The 22,484-nt window shown below is 43.1% G+C and overlaps 1 protein-coding gene across 1 annotated transcript in view; it reads left to right on the top strand.

Moving 5' to 3' along the window:
* The first annotated feature begins 1,702 nt into the window (after positions 1–1,702).
* LOC147448886 (uncharacterized) overlaps positions 1,703–22,484 on the top strand; it is a 171,450-nt gene continuing 150,668 nt past the window's right edge. The window contains exons 1-2 of the mRNA XM_086521477.1: positions 1,703–1,930; positions 16,701–16,843. Of these exons, the coding sequence (XP_086377603.1) occupies positions 1,703–1,930; positions 16,701–16,843 (371 nt within the window). The remainder of the gene's footprint in view (positions 1,931–16,700; positions 16,844–22,484) is intronic.

The following is a 22,484-nucleotide window of genomic DNA, read 5'->3' as shown; positions in this document are numbered from 1 at the left end:
TGGAAAGGAGACGGTTGCAAGCTTCTTGGTGAGGTCCAAGAGCCTTTCCTCTATGATGTCATGGTAAGAGTCAAAGCTTTTTTGAAGGTTATTGATAAGCACACTTTGGGCAAGGATGTAACCTTGGGTACAATCCAATTGAAATTGGATATTAAGAGCTTCAATTTTGGCACTCAAGAGGGCTTGTGCTTGAGAGTCTTCTAGGGAGAGGTGGGGAGGCTTCATGCAAAGGCTAAGGGGGGTTTTTTGGTTGGCGAGAAGATTTTTCAAGTGTGAAAGATGGGAAGTGGCTTTGTGAAGCTTATGGTTAAGGGTATTGAATTCCACCAAAGAGAGTGCAACAATTCGGTCAAATTGCAAAGGCTTATTGATGGCGGGGAGAATGGGTAAAGCATCATTATGTGGATTATTTGCGAGAGGTGGTGTAAAGGCAAGAGAGGAGGAGCTTGCGGCGAGAGAGCCAAAGGAGGACGGGAAAGTGAGGGGGGGGGGGGGGGGGGTTCAAGTATACCGCCTTGGTTTGACATTGAGAGGGCACCACTACGCAAGGCCAATGTCGCACTCGTGATGCCAAAAGCTTTGATAGAGGGAAGGGAGAGTTGCTTGAGATCCTCCAATGGAAGGTTTGCCATGAGACCCCATAGTTCCTCCGGGCTAAAGAGAGTTTTCTTTGACGAGGTTAAAGTGGATAAGGTTGGTGGCACCGGGGCATGTTGCATCCACGATGGCGAGTTGATGAGTGCCGCCGCTGTGGTGAATGCGGGGAGAGAGAGAGCAAGGTTGGGAGGGCAGAATGGCGTGCGAGAGCTTGCTGAAATAGGGGTTGTTGATGGGTTTGTCGTGCATGTGTTTTGCAAAAGGCGGGGGTTCAATACACTGCTAGTGGGCAAAGAACCAATCAAGGAGGAGGTTGGATCCGCATTGCCTGCCAACAGCGGGTTCGGACAGGTTTTTGGGAGAACCCGTGACACCCCCTAACTCCATGGTTGTCGCAGACGAGGATGCGGGGAGGGTTGCCATGCCACCTCCAGGTCATTGGGCAGGGTGGAAGATTAGAAAGTAGCAAAGGGAGAAAAGGTGTCATCACAGAAAATACCTGGAGTTTAGAGCTTTCAAGGGAGGGATGGTCGCAGAACCGCGGTGGTTGCATATTGGTAGGAGGCCGCAGCAGTCGGACAGGTGAAGAGGGTAGTCGCCGCTCGAGGCAGGCCGTCTATGCTGCCAATCATCTTGGAGGGGTGTTTGTTGAAGCAGGACCCGAGTGGTGGTTGTAGAAGCAGGACCCGAGTGGGGGAGACCTCCTACTCCGTGGAAGCTTTACTCTCAGATGTTATTACAGGCAGCACCTTTAGACTGCCCAGTCGTCGAACTATTGTTGGTATTAGCAGCACCTTCTAGTTGTGCCGAGCTGTCGAGCTATAGTTGTAGCCGCGTTCTGAAGACTACAGCCTTTAGAGGGAGGAGGTGTGCCCGGCCTTCGACTGCAGGAGAGGATATAATCTTATAGTGAGGGGGGTGCAGGTGCCCACTTAGACAGCCATAGCAATTGGCGGTTAAGCATGCAGCGGGCTAGGGAGTGCATCCTTGGCACTCTGGAAGAGGACGACCTGCCCTGCTATGGTGAGACAGAGTAGAGCAAAAGAAGCCCGCAATTGCAGGTGTTATGACGCAGGAGAGGCCGGCTTTTCAAAGGTTATAGGCTATGGCTACTCCAAAATACTGGTGCAACAGAATGCAGCAGGCAAGCGAGTGCGAACTTCTAAGCTTTGTGGAAGAGGACTATCAGCCCGGATATGGTGCGAAGGAAAATATCCGCAGAAAATTGTGGGCAACAGGCTGTGGGTGCTCCAACGCAGGCGACTGCACGTTGAGGTGGCAGTTGGGCGAAGCAGGCGGAGTCCACTGTGCGAATAGTATGCGCTTACAGAGAGTATTCGCAGAAGCTGAACCGAGCTCAGAAAACTAAGAGCTAGGGGTGGAGGGGACATGAGCTGCGAAGCCAATGCGAGGCGGGAGCAAAGGTCGAGGTACACAGTTCAATGCATGCAGTTGCCGCCAGCATAGTACAAAGAAAGGTTATCGTTTGGAAAAAATTAAAGCCCAAGAGCATAGATCCATAGTGGCTCACGAGGTGGGTCGAGAAGGAAAGATGCATATCGAAGGGAAGAGGAAAGTAAGTATGGGAAAAGGAAAAAAAAAAGATTTTCTACGATGTACATCAAAGAGTGTAAGAAACTCTTGAAAATAAATTGATTTCAAGATAGCCAAACACGACTAACCATAAAAACTTAGCGAGGAGAGATAAATAGAGATTTGCCAAAAATAGAAGAGGTGAGAGAGAGGGGGGGGGAGCACCAAAGTAGGGGGGAGGAGGGAAAGGAGAGACTTTGCAAATGTGGTTTACATCAAACGCGTTTCTCAATTTAGCTCATCAGTGATGTAAACCTTACAAGAGGTCTCAGAGGGTTTATAACGGTGCCATATGGAGGGTTTCCCAAGATAATAAGTGCAAAGCACAAGAGGAGGAGTATCTTTCATGGGGAATAACCAGCTTTAAAGGGGGTAGGAAAAGGAAGGAAAAGGGGAAGCTTAAAGAGTGTTTATAAGAGGGTACCACATATGGTGACTTTTGACCAAGGATATGGAGAACAAGGAGGGTAGTACCAAACAAGGGGTCCAAAAATTCCTTTGGTTGTAGTCTTTTGAAAGAAACCTAGGTGCATAGCAAGGGTAAGGGACCAAGGTTGGGTGAAGCTTTTGATTCAAAGAAAGAGAGGGGGGGGGGGGGATTATAGAAAAGAGGGGGAGGCGAGGTGGTGGTGTGGGAGGGAGGTAGCAAAAAAATAACTTTTGGCAAGAAACCTTGGCGAAGGGCAAGAGACCTTGGTTAAGATATAGGAAGAGGGAGATGAGGGTGAAGGGCAAGGGACCAAGGTTAAGATACATGGAAGAGCCGGGGGGGGGGGGGGTCGAATCACAAAAAAGCGGCGGTGGTGTAGGAGGAAGGCTTTTTAGAGAGAAGTTTGCTGAGATTTGGCGCATTAAGCCAACAAATGACCGGTTTGGAATAGAGTGGGGGTTTGGAGTTGTCTTCTAACACTTTACAAAGAGATTGGTTAATGGAACGGGCTAAGTTGAGGGTGCAGGTAAAGGGAGAGAAGGGGATTTTTACAATGGAAGGTGGGGTTTTCTTGTGGTTGACCTTTTGAAGGAAGGCAGGCCTCGAGGCATAGGTAACGTAGAGAAAGCACGCCTTCAAAAACGGTGAAGGGTAGCCTTTAGCCCTTAGCCTAGAGAAAAAGAGTTTGCGAATAGATATAAAGTCCTCATGCAAACTTTCGCTAATGATATACCTCTTGAGTTAATGTCTTAAAAGGATTTAAACAAATGAAAACTCCTAGGTGGGCCGTTGTGACCATCACCTAGGGAGAGGTAATAATTTACAATTGGGGTTTTTTACAAGATTTAGTTTGAAACTGGGAAAAATGATGATGACCTATGAATTTCATTGAAGAGGGCGTCATGGACGAGATGCCGGCGAACGACGGGCCTTGCTGGTGCGTCGATGTAGCGCAATTGCCAAATTCGGGACCAACCGAGGCATTCCTGTGACGTCTTTCTTGTTCCGGTGTCGGCGGCACGCGACTTGGCCTTCTTCTTCTTTGTTGATGATGTCGATTCCTTCATTTTTATATTTTTGGTGGGTGTGCGTATATGCATGCGTGTATAGTGTGTATGAGTGAGTGTGTGTATACGTGTGTGTATATAGGTGAGTGTGTGAGTGTGAGTATGTGCATTTTATGCGTGTTGATGTTTGTATGTATGTATGTGTGTGTGTGTGAGTACATATATACACGAGGTTGTGTGTGTGTATGTGGGTGAGTGTGCTCGGAAAGAGTGTGTGTGTGTCTGGGAATGAGAGAGACGGGGGAGTAATTTTATTATATATATATAATATGTATGTTATTTTTTTGTGTGCTGGTGGCGATGGCGACACAGACGTGGGGGGGGGGGGGGGGGGGAGAATATTGTTGTGACTTCGGGGCTTCTCGTACGGAGAGCGCGACAGAGAGAGAGAGAGCTACGGAGAGAGCTTGGTCATGGCGGGTGGTTGGTGAGGTGACGAGGGGTGGGAGTGTGTGTGTGTGTGTGAATGAGTGTGTGTATATAGGTGAGTGCGTATGAAAGGGGGGGAGAGAGAACTCCGCCCGCATGGCAGCCATGTGGGCTTGACACAATGGGCATGAGGGAGAAAAAGAGAGAGAGAATGGGAGGGGGCTGGCGTGGCCCTGTAGCCGAAAAAGGCAAGGAGGGGGGGGGGGGGGGGGGGGGGGTGTTTGTGGTCAACGGGGTGGGGTAAGGGGGTAGCGGGCTAGGGAAGGGGATGAGGGTGGTGTGTGTGAATGAGAGAGAGAGAGTTATCGCGGGGCCGTTCTTACCGAGGGCGAGAGAGGGAGTTAGGACAGAGGGTGAGAGAGAGTAGGGAGAGAGAGAAGGAGTGAGTGTGAGGGGAGGGAGTAGTGTGAGTGTGTGAGAGAGGTCGGCCCGCCAAAGGTAAACAAGGGGGGTTGGTGAGGTGGAGAGAGAGTGTGTGAGGGGGGAGGCTTTATGGCGGCCCGCTAGAGGAAAAAAAAACAAGAGGGGAGGAGAGAGCTAGAGAGTTCAAGAGAGTGCGGACGAGAGGAGAGGGTGGGTGAGGTATAGCGGCCCGCCAGAGGGAGAAAGACAAGCAGGGGTGAGAGAGAGAGAGAGAGAGAGAGAGAGAGAGAGAGAGAGAGAGAGAGAGAGAGTGGAAAATAATGAAAGAGAGAGAGGGAGACTTTGTAAAAGCATGGTGGCCCGCCAGTGAAAGAAAAACCAGCGGCAACTTGTTTTATGTGCCCTTTGGGCTAGGTGACATAGGAGCAGAGATAAGAGAGATATGGTGGATTGGCAGAGCCGAGCAGGAGAGAGAGAGAGACCTCTATCCTCTGGTGATAATGGAGAGAGGTGTGGACAAATTGGTGGCGGCCTACTGCCTGCAAGGTGAATGTAAAAAACGGGTTTTCATTGTTTTCTTGTATTGTGCTTCTCCCCGATTGGGGTTGGTTCTTTCCGCCGCGGCTCCGAAAGCCGGGGCTAATGATGAATAGTGACGGGCCACGGCCAGGGGTGTTGCTAGAGCTGGGCCGCATGGGCCGTGGCGAGGGCAGGGAAAAGAGAGAGAATTTGTGGCTCACCGATCGACCGGAGAATTGTCCAGCCCTCCGGTGGTGTTGCCGTGCTTTAGGCAGAGGAAAGATAAACCCTTTTTTTTCTTGTTTGTCTTCATCCTTCATATCTGAGGCACGGCTTCTCTAATGTGCCAAGGTATTATTGATTGACTTCAGATCAATGATAATGGCACACATCTTTGGCATTCTATGGATATAAGCTCACAATTTATGCAACGCCACACTGTGATATGTCCATGCCAGTGTAATCGTGCACCACACGTATACCAATGGCTCACATGGTTTTGACTCTTATGGAAGCCAAGGGCTTCTTATTATATATTTTGCTTTGTATGCATGGCATACTAGTACGATGATTGTCCGACAGCCATCATTGCATACGCTTCCGCTATAACACTAAATACTCTGTCAAGGATAAGGTAAGTACCTCCTATCTTAACATATTTTCTATGTTATTCACATGCAAAGTGCCATATTTAAATTTACCCCGATACAATCACGATCACATACAAGGTCAGTGGGTCAAGATTTGACTTACAGTATCTCTCTCTACGAGGACGTGGTCCAAGTAGACAACTGTCCGCTTATAGGATAAGCTAAGCCTCTCTCTACGAGGGCGTGTCGTTGTACGATTATAGGCTAAGCCACAAAAGAGACATCGTCGACACGGGGCATACAACACATTCTCATATGGGTTTTTCCTCAGCCCATCATTCTCTCCCTCTCTCTCTTCCCAACTTCTATGCAGGAAAGGTAAACTAGGCATGATTTTATGGAAATATTTCATGACTTTCTTGAAATATTTCTATGTAAATACGACAACATGAAGGGCTAAGAGCCATCTTTTACCACCTATTTTGGCATGGCTACGAGCCATTTGTTTGTAGTCCATAAGTGATTGATTTCAAGATCGAACACTTCTATAGAGTTGAGTACCCATTAATTATAATGGACAAGCAAGGGTCTTGCCATTAGTGATTTTCTGGACATTATTTTAGCACTCCACACTTTGTGTGCAAGTCAGGTTGAGTTTTTGAATTCTTACACTTGTAAGGGCTTGTCTCTACTACCAAGGTGTATGGATGAAGCCAACATTTTAGATCGCACGACTGTTCACAACAACCCCAGATTATGGATTTTTGGGTGTGAAAAATATCTAGTTTGTGAATACGACTCCAATTTCAGTGGAGCTCCTATTAGCACTAAGCGTGCCTATATGAGTAGCATTTGGGGTAAGACCCAGTGCGTGGTTATGAAATAACTTAGTAAGGGTTGATGTTCCATTCTTAGAACACTTAGAGCGTGATTATGAAATCACTTAGTAAGGGTTTATGTTCCATTCTTAGAACCTTAACACTTGCATTTTCAAGGAAAGAAGTCCACAAACTGCCAAGGGATAGTGGACATCTTTCAAGTTGAAAAGTAAGCACATTCCATGAGCAAAGCCAAGGGGGGTCACGGACAAAGGCCAAGGGCTGGTTGCTCATTGAGTAGTTTTCCTGCTACGTTTGACCAAGGGGTTTGACAATGTTACTTTAACCAAGGGGTCTGGATTGCAAAGGCAACACCCAAGATTCCATCTGCAATACTACTTGCATTTCACTAATTTTTAATTAGTGTTCCTAGGCCTTTGCAGGCAAGACATTTGCACAAATTCCTTTCACTATGCATAAGTGAACACTATGTTCACCCTCCAGGTACGCATCTGCTTTAGTTCATTACATTTTTGCATTATGAAATTATAGACCCACTTGTAGGGTTTATTTTGCAAGTGTTGTCACATGGAATACAACATGGTCTAAGAACTGAAGGAGTTCGGTTTAGCCAATGTGAAGCAAGGCTAATGAGGGTCCCTCTCACTCTTGTCGTAGAGTGTTTGTAGTTACCTCCACGCACAAGTACATTTTGTACTTGAAGGATGTTCTTTTTTCAGAAATTCTTACATAAGACATATTCCACATGTGGAGAATATGAGTCTCTGGGACTGGCACTGGCGCCCCCTATTTCAAGTATGTGTCACGACAAAGTCCCTAGGTGCTGGTCAAATCTGTTTTCTAGACCATTTTCAGCACGACGTATCAGGAGCAATTTTAGTGGCCAAAAATTTTCGGACACTTAGAATGACTTGTTAAGGTACAAGTGCAGCTAAACAACATTATATATGGTTGTTTATGCATTTAGCTAGGCTATGAGTTGTTAATGAAAAGGTTTCAATGTTTGTACCTGGACATGATTAATGTTTCACCTTCTATTCTGGTTCAAACATTTCAGTAAGGCTTGCAAATGATTGCAGCAAAAAGTATTTACTTTCTTTTCCAAACTCTTTAGATTCTTCTTTTATGTGTGCTAGGAGCATCACATTCGCCATAAGTGTGGGCAAGGATGATCATGAATATACAGGTTTGGATCTGTTTTTTGTTAAATGCATGCACATTAGGTGTTATGGGCCCTAATGTTTAGTAAAGGCTGATTTGGAGTGGCATGCATATTCATCACTATAGCTATGAAGCAGTTTGCACTCTATATGCAGTATCTCTCTGCGATTACTTTTTGGGTCTACCACTCACCAATAGAGGTCATGGCTCGGTTTGGATGCATGTGGATCTTTCAACTTTACCTAGATGGTTATTCAGGACACTATTGTTTGATCAAAAATGTTGTCTGATTTTGTGATCCCCATTTACCAGTCATCTGGGAAGACTATCGGTAAACCGTGGGGGAACACTCCTCAGTATTGTCGGTATCCAAGGGGATTAGAAGATTACAAAGTGTAGTTTTGTGCTAAAGGATATGCAAAGTGCATACATTAGCACCAAGCAATCCAATTAATAAGCATTTATTGCTCTACTTGGCTTAGTCTTTTCATGTATAAGTCAGATTCTCAACCTCGAACACTAACTATGGTGGGGTTGTCCACTGATGAAATTTGAGAACAAGTCAAGGACTTCAACTTGGCCAATGAGTAACGTCAGCAAGTTACTTTCAAGGAAAGTGAAAGAGGGGTACTCTTTGGGTACATCTTAGTTGGGATAACTTATTTATCTACTCAAGTGAGTTCTACATGGAATTTACACGCTACATTATCTATGAAATGGTTACACCAAGACAGTTGCAATGGGAAACCGATATGGAAAATCAAGATGTTACTCTTGGTTTCATTGAACCTCCTACTGAACCATAATCTCGTCAAGCAAAGAGCTGGATGCATGAAGGATGCCAGTGTTGAAAACATTAATGTATCATCACTCTTGTTTTCAAGGACAAAAACGCTTCTCCAAGGGGGAGTAATGTCAGGCCAAGGGTCACCCTGGAGGTCAAGGACCGGCCGGTCAAGGACCGGCCGGCCAAGGGCCGGCTGCTAATGGAGACAGGGATCCTAGAGGCAAGGTCAATAAAAGGGAGGTTGGGTGGAGGATCAAGGCTAAGGTAGTCCCAAGGTTTTACAGTTTTGGGCAGTCCCCAAGCTTCCTATTTGCCCAGTGTTGACTCCACAGTCTGACTTGTCGGTTAACAATCCCGTATCAATTTCTAGGAAGGGGCTAAAAGGAATGCCAAGCCCATGGAAAACAAAGATTGAAATGATGCAAAGGGAAAAAACAACTCTAAAAGTTTTTCCCAAGTCAATTCCAACAACAACGGCAAAAAGACCAAGGAGAACTGAGTTTACAAAGGTAAAAACAAACTCTCTTCTGAAGAGCTAGAGGCTTTTCGCAAATATCATAAATAAGTGTGGGGAGCAAGGACATGTCTGCAATGATATTACTAGAGCTTCCACGGTCAAAGCTCCAAGAGAGGATGCTCATTGCAAAGGATGATCCCTTTCCTATGCTTGGGGAAAGGAGAGGGATCATAATGCCTTCATCCTTTTTGACCTTTCTCTACTCACAAATTCATATCAATGGAGTTGGCCACTAAGCTAGGCATTCAAGCTTTCAAGATGGAAGATACTATAACTGCTGATGGAGCTTTCAAGGGACAGCAAGCCTCCATTACTCCCTTGATTTTTGGGAAGTTGCGGCTTCATGTCCAAAGCTATGTCAACAAAGAAGACTTTTTCATCTCTCCTCTCTAACATGAGGATGTTATCATAGGGGCACCATGGTTCAACCGCATGGCTGCCAACGTGAAGTTCTTTGAAAGGAGAATCTACTTCATCTACAAGGAAAAGAGCATGTATATAGATGCTAATGAGTCCGGCCATACTATACCACTTGTAGCTTCACTTGATTTTGATAAGTCAATGAAAAGCTCAATTTCCTCATACATGATTTTTGTCAAAGATTCTCTAAATGATGCTAATGCTATAAAAAAACAAAGTGGTAGGAATCAAGAAGAATTAGACTTGTCTTATTTTCTAAATAGATTCCAAGATGTATTTATCAATGAAATCCCTATGGAGTTACCCACAAACCGAGGGGATGATGACCATATGATAGAGCTTCTTCCCGGGAGCTCACTACCTAATAAACCTCCTTATGAATTTTTTTTCAATGAAATCCCTATGGAGTTACCCACAAACCGAGGGGATGATGACCATATGATAGAGCTTCTTCCCGGGAGCTCACTACCTAATAAACCTCCTTATGAATTTTTTTTAGCTCAACAAGAGGAGATTATGAGGCAAGTGCATGAGCTGGTAGACAAGGAGATGGTGAGGCCTAGCTCCTCTCCCTTTTTTTCTCCAATCCTTCTAGTGCAAAAGAAAGATGGCACATATCGCATGTGTGTAGACTATCAAGCACTAAACCGTACCACTATCAAAAATAGATTTCCCGTACCACGGGTAGGAGATATGTTTGATAAGCTACAATGTTCAACGTAATTCACTAGGATTGACCTTAAAAGTGGCTATCATCAAATAAGGATAGTGAATTAAGATATCGTAAAGATCGCAATCCGTGCAACGTTTGTTCTTTATGAATATCTTGTCATGCCTTTTGGTTTGACAAATGCTCCAACCGCCTAATGGAGAAAATATTTACACCATAAAGCAAGCTCAATAGAGTATTATTATCTACTCCAAATCTTTGGAGGAGCATAAGCAACATTTCCAGGTAGTTTTTCAAGCTATGTGGGAGAATAAACTTTTCATTAACCAAAAGAAGAGTAGATTTTTCCTCCAAGAGATTCAATACTTAGGTCATATTATCTCTCAAGATGGTATCCGTATGGATCCAGCCAAGCTTGAGGTAATAAAAGGATGGCCTAACACAAGGAATTTACATGAGCCACAAGGCTTTATTGTGCATACTATAGACTCTTCATAGCTAAATTACCCTAGATGGCACGACCACTACATGACTTGAACAAGAAAAATGCTAAGTACATATGGACTGCTAAAGAGAAAAGTGCTTTTGAAAACATTAAAGAAAATATCACTTCTCAACCCATGATTGCACTACCAAATCTCTCAAAGCCATTTGAGGTTCAATGTGATGCTTGTGGTGATTGCCTTGGAGTAGTTTGGCTTCAAGAATGGCGTGCCATAGCATATGAGAGCCGAAGTCTCAATGCCGATGAGTGAGTCTTAGCCATATATGAAAAAGAGATTTTAGTTGCTCTACATGCCCTAGACACATGTAAGCACTATCTATTGGGGACCCCATTTATTTTTCAAAATGACCATCAAAGTCTCAAGTACTTTATGACGCAAACCAAGCTCTCCAACAAACAAATGAGGTGGGTAAATTTTCTTTCACAATTTAATTTTCATATTTTGACACGTCTCAAGTACTTTATGATGCAAACCAAGCTCTCCAACAAACAAATGAGGTGTGAAATTTATTTCACAATTTAATTTTCATATTTCTCACATTGTTGGTAAGCATAATCAAGTGGCCAATGCACTATCGCGGGGGATCGAGGGTAAATGTGGTGTCTATAACAACTCACAATGATCTATCTTCCATGATAGATGAGTACACTATTGACCCTGATTTCAAAGACATAATGTCAGCCCTTGCCTTAGGGAAGAAAGATGAAACATTCACCTTGTAGGATGGTTATCTTCTCCATGGAAACAGGCTATGTGTTACTTGTTCCCTTCATGATAAATTCATGTATGAATCCCATGCTCCTCCCTATGCAGGGCATCAAGGGATTTAGCCTACTCTTTGAGAAGTAGAAATGTACCTCTATTGACCTACCATGAAAGGGGACCTACAAGAGTATGTTTCAAAATGTGTGGTATGCCAAAAGACCAAGTATGACAGAGGGAAGCAGCCTGCATTACTCTAGCCATTGCCCATCCCTAATTCGCCATGGGAAAGTATATCCATGGATTTTATATTTGGATTACCCAAGTCTATCCATGGGAATACGAGAATTTGGACAATAGTCAACAGGTTTGGCAAGAAAGCACACTTTATTCTTGTAAAAAAGACTATAAAGGCACACCAAATGGCAACCCTCTTAATATCATAAACTTTTAAACACCATGGATTTCCACCAGCATCCATCATGTCAGATAGAGATACTAGAATGATCGATAACTTCTAGAAGGGTCTCTTTGAAATCTAGGTACAAGATTGAATTTCCCTTTGGCCTATCACCCACAAGCGGATGGCCAAAGTGAAATAGCCAATCTTACGGTTCTTGATCTACTAAAAGACTTATGTTACAGAATTTGATCAACGCTCATGATGGGAGAAGTACTTACCCCTTATATAGTATGCATACACTAATATTGTCCATACTACTACGGGAAAGGCACCTTTTGAGATCATAGAGGGAAGACCAAAAAGTCCCTTTCTACTTAAAGCACATAGGAAGATCTTCGTTGCTGATGACTATAGCCATGACCTACAAGAATCTTTCCAAAAGATGAAGGAGGCTATGTCCATCTCTCAACAAAGGAAAAAATCTACTGCTGATAAGCACAAAAGGGCCTTAATGTTCAAAGAAAATGATTGAATCTTACTCAAGTTTCCCAAGGCTCGATTGAGGCAGACTACGGGCAAAAAGCCTATGGGCCACCAAAAGTATTATGCTAAACTAGCAAAGAGATACTATGGTCCTTTTCAAATCCTAAAACCAATTAATGAGATGGCCTATCAACTCAAGTTTCCCAACCAAGGAAAAAAGCTACTGCTGATAATCACAAAAGGGCCTTAATGTTCAAAGAAAATGATTGAATCTTACTCAAGTTTCCCAAGGCTCGATTGAGGCAGACTACGTGCAAAAAGCCTATGGGCCACCAAAAGTATTATGCTAAACTAGCAAAGAGATACTATGGTCCTTTTCAAATCCTAAAACCAATTAATGAGATGGCCTATCAACTCAAGTTTCCCAACCATTGGCTCATTCACAATGCTTTTCATGTCAGCCTACTTAAGTCTTACAAAGGAGAGCCACCAAAAAACCCGATTATGGAAGACCTCCCAGAAATCGAAGATCAAGATGGGGTGCTACAACCCAAAGCTATCCTTAGTTAAGAGGACAAGGTACTATGACATGGTAAGATTATCCAACAATATCTTATTAAGTTAAAAAATTATCCTTTTGAAGATACTTGATGGATGCAAGGAATACATCTTAAGGATAGTATGAACCTTGTGAAAGATTACCATGCTACATTAGAGTAAGAAAATGTAAATGTTTCTTTTAAATAATCAATTTTTTTGTCTTATAAGACTAATTCTCTTTTTATTGTTCACAAATCTAAGTAGTATGCATGCTTAGAATCATGTTTGTGTTGACAACGTTGTCAGGAGTTTTTTGGAGCAAGGGATTGCGCATATGTACATACACATGCATGGTGCATCAAATAAAGGATTGCCCATTTTCCTTAGCCAGGTGGTTATGTGGGGCCCACATGTGTACAGGTAGGACAAGGTGTACATAGTGCATCGATTTTCACTATTACCAGTACCACTGTGTTTTTTCTACAATAAGGAGGAGTTGGTAGCACGTAAAACTTCTCGTGGAAGCTATCCGCGGGCCGACGACGTGAGGTCAGCAGGTGCGTCAGATGGCATCTAGTGGCGTCAGGAGGGCGAACGAGGTCAATATTTGCACGCGGATGAGGACGGACACAACGTGGGTGTTTTCTTGTGAGAGTTATGCAGAAAGGTCATCATTAGGACCACTTTTTGGGTCCACTTCACGTGGTGGCGAGATGCATTATTGGAAAAAAGCTGAGTGCCAGGTGTGCGCATGGATGCAGCAGCGTGACAACTATGCACTGCGAGGTCAGTTTTTGGCCTGTTCGGGATCCGTTTGAGGTCATCTAAAAGGCCAAGGGTGCCCAACTAATAAAGCTAAGTGTGGGAACTGAAAAAATAGAGAGAAGACTAGAAAAAAACGTGGAGAAGAGAGGAGGAACAGCCGCAGGTGTGTTTTTGCTCATTTTGGAGCATGTTTTGGCCGTAAAGTGCTCATCCGAGGTCGGATTTGAGCACTTTGACACTGTAGACTGGGGTTTTGGGCCATTCCGGACGTGATGGCGCTGTCCATTTTGCCAAATTCCTCACTCTTTTCTTGCTGTTTTTCTATGTAAGTTCCTCCTATGAGCGAAGTTTCTGCTCCAGTTAGTGATTGTATCTGGTATCTTTTACCCATATTTTGTGAGTTGTTTACCCCATTGGTGTTGGCCCAAGCTCATTTGTATCTAAACATCAGAAATTCTCCTCTTTTGAGCTGAGTTTTTTGGGTGTGTGTGTGTGTGTGTGTGTGCGTGGAGTGGGCAAGTGGATAGTCTCTCTCCTCTCACTCCAGAGGTGTGTTCCCTGTCTTGGCCAGGTGTGTTGTGTAAGCGGAGTGGTGCCCCATAGTGTGTGTGTGTATCTTCCCAAGAGTGTGTGTCGGGTCGTTATAGAGGCGCTGTGTGTGTTTTCATCCCGCTCACAACGTCTCTCAAACACCAAGTAGAAATTGTCACTCTACTTTGGAACTATGATAGTAGCGCAAACATGCTTGTGGTACTAGCTAAGTCTCCCAATCCCCAAATGGATTAGTCATCCATCTTGGAATGATGCCGTAGGGTAAAAATGGATCCTCTACCCGCTAAGAAACTATGCCTAATGACTAAGAATTTATTTTCTCTACCTCATAGTCAAGGACGACTATGATTTCAAGAGAGAATTAATGTCGTAAAATCTAATATCTAACTAACCAAAATGATTTTCTCATATTAAACTGATCATTTAATGTGGGAGAATAAATGGGAGCAAGAGTTAGAATATAGACATGTGCTTATGATTAGGAATAGCAACATAACCATTATACTTAATTAACTTGGCATGAACAATACTTTGAAAGAGAGATAATTAGAGAAATTGACAACAGTTGAGGACCCGGTTTATGTGGGAGCTGGTCCCCACTCCAAAAGGCTTTTGAATTATAGTTTCTCCCATAAAGAGAGACTTGGTACAATACAAGCTTTGTTTTCCTTGAGACCTTGATGGTGCAATGAAGATAGAAAGGTTCATGCACCACAATTATGCTCATAATGTAAACTAATGAAAGCATAAACTTGTCCTTGGCCTCAGTCCCAAGACCTCAAACACCTTCAAAGGTGAAGATAGCTAGCAAGGAATGAGGGTAGGGAAGAGGAAGAGGAAGTATTCTTACAAGAAAGAAGTAGTGTCCTCTCCTACCATTACTCTCAAAAATTGAAAAAAGAAAGGCATTTCTTAACATTGTACAAGCTACAATTTTTCCTTTCTTGTCAAAGGCCACAAATAAAGCATGGAGGACAATGGTAGCACCACACTACCTTGCCTTTGCTAGACATTGCACAAGGTACTATGTTGCTGGTCAGAACTGTCAAGAACACACAAGGGAAAGGGTAGCAACCTACTATCCTGACCTTTGGAAAGACTCTCTATAGCTGTGGGATTCAATAGTAAATCACACATGGTCTTTACAAAACTCCTAGTGCACAAAAAGATAATACAATAACTCCACATTAGTGAGGGTGTCTGTAAATTAAATATAGATTTCCTAAAAGAAAGTCTTTATACGTAAGGAAGTCTCTAAAAATAGTTTCTGTGTTGCTTTTGAGTTTCTATTATGAAGAAAAAATTGCTTTTCACAACACCCAAAGGCTCTTCAGATTTGAATATCAAATTGCTAGCAATCCTCTTGAAAGTGCTGTTGTGTTTTTCTTTTCTCCTATTGGAATGTATACCATAATCCAAATCTCATGAGGAGAGGTTTTTAGGGTTGAAATTTGGAGGACCGTTCAAATCTCATGAGATAGCACTTGCACGACTCAAGAGCCACCACTCTTAATTTTGACTAAAACGTTTGAGATCTAGACAGTTGGCATAAACTCAAGAACCAAAATTTTCATATATTAGCAAGGACACACGTGTGAGTCCTAAATCTATAAGTCGCGAGTCTATGAGATTTGGTTAATTATCCAAATCACATGTTCAAGCACAGATCGTATTGGAAAGTGGTTGTCCAAATCTCATTTCCTAGGTTTTAGTATTTTTTAGAGATGTTAAGAGTCCTAAATCTAGTTTGAGGGTGAGATTTGGAAATCTCACCATCCCCTAGTATTCGCATCCATCCAAATCTCACCATCCCCTTAGTATTCGCATCCATCCAAATCTCACCCTCCCTTAGTATTCTTGTCCAAATCTCAATCTCTCCATATTTTTCTATGCACTTGGAACCTAGCAGCTTAACTAGAAGATATTGAAACTGAAACCATTAATGTAGCTTTTGAGTTGCTTTTGAAATGCAAGTAGGAGAAAAAAGTTGTGTGTATAACCAGTATAAGAGAATCTCCTCCAATGGTTCTTAATATTTAAACCACTATTCAAATATCATGCCAATTGAAATTGTAAAATCCACGTTAAATTTTGAGCTTACCTTTCAGAAAACCAAGAAACTGATACAAGTTTTAGTGTAATTACCAACAAAAGCTTCAAATTTTGACCTAAAAACGGGGAAAATTTTGAGTTTGCCCTTATTTTCCTCAGTTAGGGAAAATGTATTTTTATAGCGTTGGTCCCACCATGGGATGAGTGTGTCTTTAAATAAAACAGATATTTCCTACAAAGTTCTTAGTCCACAGAAAGACAATATGATAGCCCCACTTTGGGATGTGGGTATCTTTAAACAAAACGTAGATTTCCTCAAGCAAAGCCTTTCTACATTAGGAAGTCTATGAAAGTGGTTTTTGTGTTGCATCTCGAATTGTTGTAATGAAACAAAAAATGGTTTGTATAGCACGTAAAGGCTCTTAAGGTTTGAATGTCTGTTACAAGAAATGCTCTTGAAAGTGCTTTCTTCTTTTGCTTTTCTCCTTTTGAGATATATACCCTCGTGCGACTCTCATGAGGAGGGGTTGCTAGGGTTGAGATTTGGGCAATCATCCAAATCTCATGAGATGGAACTTAGCTACCACTTTTAGTTTTGATTGGAGATGTTGAGATTTGGGTAGTTGGCCAAAAGTTAAGAATCACAATTTTCATATTTCAAAAAGGGCATACATGTCTAAGTAGAATCATATATGTCTAGAAGTGAATATTGGAGAGCCTATTCTTCGTGGTGGTCAAGGATTTTAGCATAGACAAGTGGAATACAGAAAGAATTCACTTGTGGGGGGTTAGCGTTACTATTGACCAAGGAATTGATGATAGTTTTCAGAAGAGCAAGTCAACCAAGAATTTCTACAAGTAAGCACATCTATTTTCTTCTCAATACGATATTTTTATGAGCGCATTGTCAAATTGACTACTTAATAATATGCACTCTTTAATTTTTTTTGTTATACTAATATTAGTTTAATAAAATGAAGAAGCATGTTAGATAATAGTTTAGGCACTAGCCGGGCTGAATACTCAAAGGGCTTGAAGTGGTCTCCGCCAAAGTGTTTGGAGTTTTCCAATGCCATCTTCGTATGATAAACATGTACTTTGTCAAATATTAGATTACATGGTATTATGTGCATGCGCACATGCACACACACATGCACATGCACATGCACAGGCATACGTGTGTGTGTGTGTGTGTGTGTGTGTGTGTGTGTGTGTGTGAGTGTGTGTGAGAGAGAGAGAGAGAGAGAGAGAGAGAGAGAGAGTCGCATAAATTTTAGAGATAGTGCTTAGTCTTTGTATATGTGTGTAAGGGAGTTGAGAAATAGTGCTTAACATGAGTGTAATTAAGCTTTAGGTTTGTGTGTGCAAGTGAGCTATATGACTAGATTAGATTAATACAGACAGAGTGTATGAATTTGAGGATACAGATAAGGTATGCAAGGCCTCTACAATAGAAAGCATACTACAAGCCACAAGCCAAAGGCTGTAATCAATCACGGCAGTAGCATACAGTTAGCATCATTACAACCATTTCTGAGGGATTTAGGTTCTACAAAAGCCTAAACACTAGAGTGCATGCTCCCAGCACAGGGGCAAGATTATGATGAGAGAGAGAGAGAGAGAGATGTGTATGCATCAAGGGATGAGAGAGATGGAGATATAGATACACAGGGGAGAGAGAGAGAGAGAGAGAGAGAGAGAGGTTCTCTGCAAGAGAGAGAAATATGGACAATACAATGGAAGAGCTTGAGAGAGAGAGAGAGACATATTTCAAACTATTCAAATATGTCTCTCTCTCTCTCTCTCTCTCTCTCTCTCTAAATGTAGCCCTCTGCTCGGGGATGGGCCACCCCCTAGGTCATGACTCATGACAAATGGAGAGTCTGCATTCAGAGAGCCAACCAATCTTGGCGATTACTCTCTCTCTCTCTCTCTCTCTCTCTCTCTCTCTCTCACACACACACACACACACACACGTCCTGCGAGAAAGCGAGTTGATCTCTCTCTCTCTCTCTCTCTCTCTCTCTCTCTCTCTCTCTCTCTCTCGCTCGCTCGTTCTTTGACAGCGCATCAACTTGCTTTGATTAGCAAGATGGACTACCTTATGCTTGAAAAAAATTCATGTTGTGTAATAGTCCCCAATTTTTGGCATAAGTAGTTTTTTCCTAAATTAGTGGAATTTTTCCCATCTCGACGACATGCATACGCAAATGTTGTTTAATTCTTTGAATTGTTCTTGTCATACTTCTTACATAGAATACAACCATTGTTTGGCTTTCTCAAGAAGCTTTAGTATTGTGTTGGTTTAGGCATACTTTCATTGTTTTTCAGTGCCACGATGGAGACTTACCTTAAATGTTATTTTCATTTTAAAATATTAAATGAATCTTTCTATTTCACCTTATATTCCACATCCTTAGGGGGCTTGACTTCACTTGCATTATATTCTCTTTAGAATGCAAAAGTAAAGCTTCACCTTGCATAATTCTATTAAATTCTATACATATACATACATACACAAATACATATATTTATTTATTTTACACATATACATACACACACACATATATATACTAGTAAAACAGCGTCGCCTTTGGCGGCGGCATGGCCCCTCTTTACCCCCATCGCACTCACCACCAACTTACTCCTAAAAGCTTTCCAAATTGGATTTTGCTACTCCGTAAGGACTTATAGCTCCCAGAAACCCTTCTCCTATAATTAATCTCCCCACACAAAGAAAGATTTTGTGCACTGGCTGCCATGCACCTTGGTTGTCGTATGACATAAAGGTAGAAGGCCATCTCCAGCAACGGCAACCGCCCGGGACCTCCTTGGTAGTCCTCTCTCTCTCTCTCTCTCTCTCTCTCTCTCTCTCTCTCTCTCTCTCTCCAAGTCGTTCGAGGCAGGCTGCACTTGCATTCGCGATTTTGTGCACTGGCCACCGTGCACCTTGGTTGTTCTGCGACATAAAGGCAGAAGGCCATCTCCAGCCCCCCCCCCCCCCCCCCCCCCCCCCCCCCCCCCCCCCCCCCCTCCCCCCCCCCCCCGGGACCTCCTTGCCAAAAACTTGGCAAATCTACATATGTGAAACAACAGAGGTAAAGTGTCAAAATTTGAAGGTTTTCTTACCTTCAAATAAAAAAATTAGAGGTAAATTTCAAAATTTGTAGGTGGGACTACACTAAACCTAGGATTTTTAAGAGCACTGCGAGTCCTCTCTCTCTCTCTCTCTCTCTCTCTCTCTCTCTCTCTCTCTCTCTCTCTCTCTCTCATTGTGCAGAGCACATCGCTGAAATCCGACCTCTCAATTTGCTCTCTCTCTCTCTCTCTCTCTCTCTCTCTCTCTCTCTCTCTCTCTCTCTCTCTCTCTCTCTCTCTCTCTCTCTCTCTCTCTCTCTCTCTCTCTCTCCGCGCTCAGAGAGCACTCACCGGAAGCTCAGTTGTCAACAGCCGGCCGCCATGGTCCATCTTCTCCCTAGTCCCGACCAGTGTTCGGGAAAAATCACAAAAAGGGCAATTATGTCTAAAACTAATGAAGCAATTCATCTCCAAACCTTACTCTCTCATCATTTATTTAATATAACATTTTTTTTCATTTTTTTCTCTCTCTCCTTCTCTGGGAACAGGCGGCCAGGTAGTTTTCAATATAACATATCATTTCATTTTTCCCTCTCCCTTGCTTCTCTCTCTCCCTCTCTAGGAACACAGGCAGCCAGGCCGTTTTATCTCTCTCTCTCTCTCTCTCTCTCTCTCTCTCTCTCTCTCTCTCTCTCTCTCTCTCTCTCTCTCTCTCTCTCTCCAACTCTGCGTGCAGTCCTCTCGCTGATCGCGCGGCTGCAGTGCACACCATCAAGACTGGCCGGATGAAGGAGGTAGCGCCACCTGGCAGTCGGAAACACCCCCCTTTTTATCTCTCTCTCTCTCTCTCTCTCTCTCTCTCTCACACACACACACACACACACAACATTTGTAATGGAATTTGCCTATTCAATTTGAGAGTAGCGGAATTTAATGAGAGTACTTTCAAGAAATGATTTTGGGAGCATAGCGGGTTGACATAATTGAAGAAAGCAACATAATCATAGCAATTAGTTAACTTGGCATAGACAATACTTTTGCAAGAGAGAGAATTTAGAGAACATGACAATAGTTGAGGACCGGATTTATGTGGAGCTGGTCCCCCCTCCAATAGGAATTTGTATTATGATTTCTCCAATAAAAAGAGACTTGTTACAATACATTCTTTGTGTTCCTTGTGACCTAGGTGAAGCAATGAAGATGGAAAGCTTCATGCATCACCATCATAGCATAACCTAAGCTTGAAGAAAGATTTAACTATACCAAGCCTCAGTCCCAAGACCTCAAACACCTTCGAAGGTAGAGAGAGCTAGCAGGGAATGAGGGTAGGGAAGAGGAAGAAGAAACATTTCGTAGGAGAAAGAATTAGTTCCTCACTTATCATACTCTTGTTGCTAGCATACATAATAGCATAGTCATGAAGAAGAAGGAGATGGCAAACTTAAGCATTGAATCATGGCTCTTGGTTGGATTTGCACTCCATAGCCAAGAGTGTTGGTGTAGGCTCTCAACCTCTACTTGCTTGGAGAAGGAGAGGGAGCTCTTGCACTTTGCGTAGTACACAATGAGAGTGTTTGTGAGTGTGTGTGGGTGAGTATACCCCCTAAGCACCCCCCTAGCTTGCTTGGGTCGACCCGCCCTTGTAGCTCATGCTTGAAGCTCATTGGACCCCTCCAGGCCTAGCCAATCACAAACAGGAGCCATTACAAGCAACATGGGTAGCCTTGGGACAAGTGTCCCCCTTTCCCCTTTGAGAGAGAGGACTTGATAAATGCAAAAACAATTAGATAATTCAAGTAATTTATCATTGGACCCCTTTGAAGCCTAGCCAATAGGCTTCAAGCAACACATGAAGGTAACATGGGTAGGGACCTGACATGTGTCCTTGCTGCCTCTTCAAGCTGGGGCTTCCCTTGTGAGTGTGAGTGTGTGTTATCTCTCTAATCCCTAGGAAAAGGGCTCGCCCCCCCTCTTGTAGGGATGCTTTTGACTTTAGGAGCTCAAGCACCTTAGTCATCAAGCATGACAAAGCACTTGGACTAGGGGGTATTCCCACAAGCATCTCAGGCAAGCATGTCAAGGCACCTCAAGCACCTTAATCAAGCGGCAAGTCAAGCACCTCAAGCATGGAGTAATTCAAGCACCTCAAGCAGGACAAACACCTCAAGCACGACAAGCACCTCAAGCAAGTCAAGAACCTCGAGCTTGGGCCGGGTTCCCACCTCAAGCTCAGCCCTAGCTTACCTAAGGTCAAAGGACTTTTACACACATTATTGGAGGTCTTCAATGAAGCTAACCCTAAGGTCTTATGCTCCATTGGTTAGCCTTGCTCTTGATAGACCATCTCCCATTTTGGCCCCTTTACTATTGGCCCTGTGTTGAGATAGATCTATAAGCACATATCTATATCTGAACACTTGTTCCCATTTATTCTCCCACATTAAGTGATCAATTTAATATGAGAAAATCATTTGGGTTGGTTATATATTAGATCTTATGACATTACCTCTCTCTTGAAATCATAGTCGTCCTCGACTATGAGGGAGAAGAGATAAAGCCTTAGTCATTAGTCAATCGTACTTAGCGGGTAACAAACCATTAGTCATTAGTCAATCAAACCATGGTGCCCCTAGGATAACATCCTGATGTTGGAGAGGAGAGATGAAGAAGTCTTCTTTGTCGACATAGCTTTGGACATGAAGCCTCAACTTCCCAATCAAGGGAGTAACGGAGGCTTGTTGTCCCTTGAAAGTTGCATCAGCTGTTACTATATCTCCCATCTCAAAAGCTTGAATGCCCAACTTGGTGGCCAACTCTATTGATATGAAGTTGAGAGTAGAGCTAGGGTCAAACAAGATGAAGGCATCATGCTCTCTTACCTTTCCCCAAGCATAGGATAGTGATGATCCTTTGCAATGAGCATCCTCTTTTGGAGCTTCGATGGTGGAAGCCCTAGGAGTCTCATTGCGAGTATTCTTATTGGGGCAAGAACGATAGCCATGTCCTTGCTCCCCACACTTGAAACATTTATGGTCCTTGCAAAAAGCTTCAAGCTCTTCAGGAGAGAGTTTGTTTTTACCTTTGTAAACTCCCTTCTCCTTGGACCGATTGTTGTTGTTGTTGTTGTTGGAAGTGCCTTGGGAATTATGTTGAGCATTGGATTTCCCCTTTGCATCATTTTTATCTTTGTTTTCCATGGGCTTGACATTACGTCTAGCCCCTTGATGGAAATTGATGCGTGAAGCAACCATGGTGTGGTGGATTACTTCGGTAATAGTACCGGGCCGTTGAGAGTTGATGTATTCGGCCATCTCTTCAGGTAATCCCGCACAGAATTGCTATCTTTGTTCGGCAAAGTCTATCTTTTGAAAGACAGTAGCTTTGAGATGTAAATCCCAAAACTTGTCTACATACTTGTTGA

Source organism: Adiantum capillus-veneris, chromosome 10 (assembly GCF_014529385.1).
Source record: "Adiantum capillus-veneris isolate H3 chromosome 10, ASM1452938v2, whole genome shotgun sequence".
Classification (NCBI taxonomy): domain Eukaryota; kingdom Viridiplantae; phylum Streptophyta; class Polypodiopsida; order Polypodiales; family Pteridaceae; genus Adiantum; species Adiantum capillus-veneris.
The sequence above is the reverse complement of the archived record's forward strand: the minus strand, read 5'-3'. Positions and strand labels throughout refer to the sequence as shown.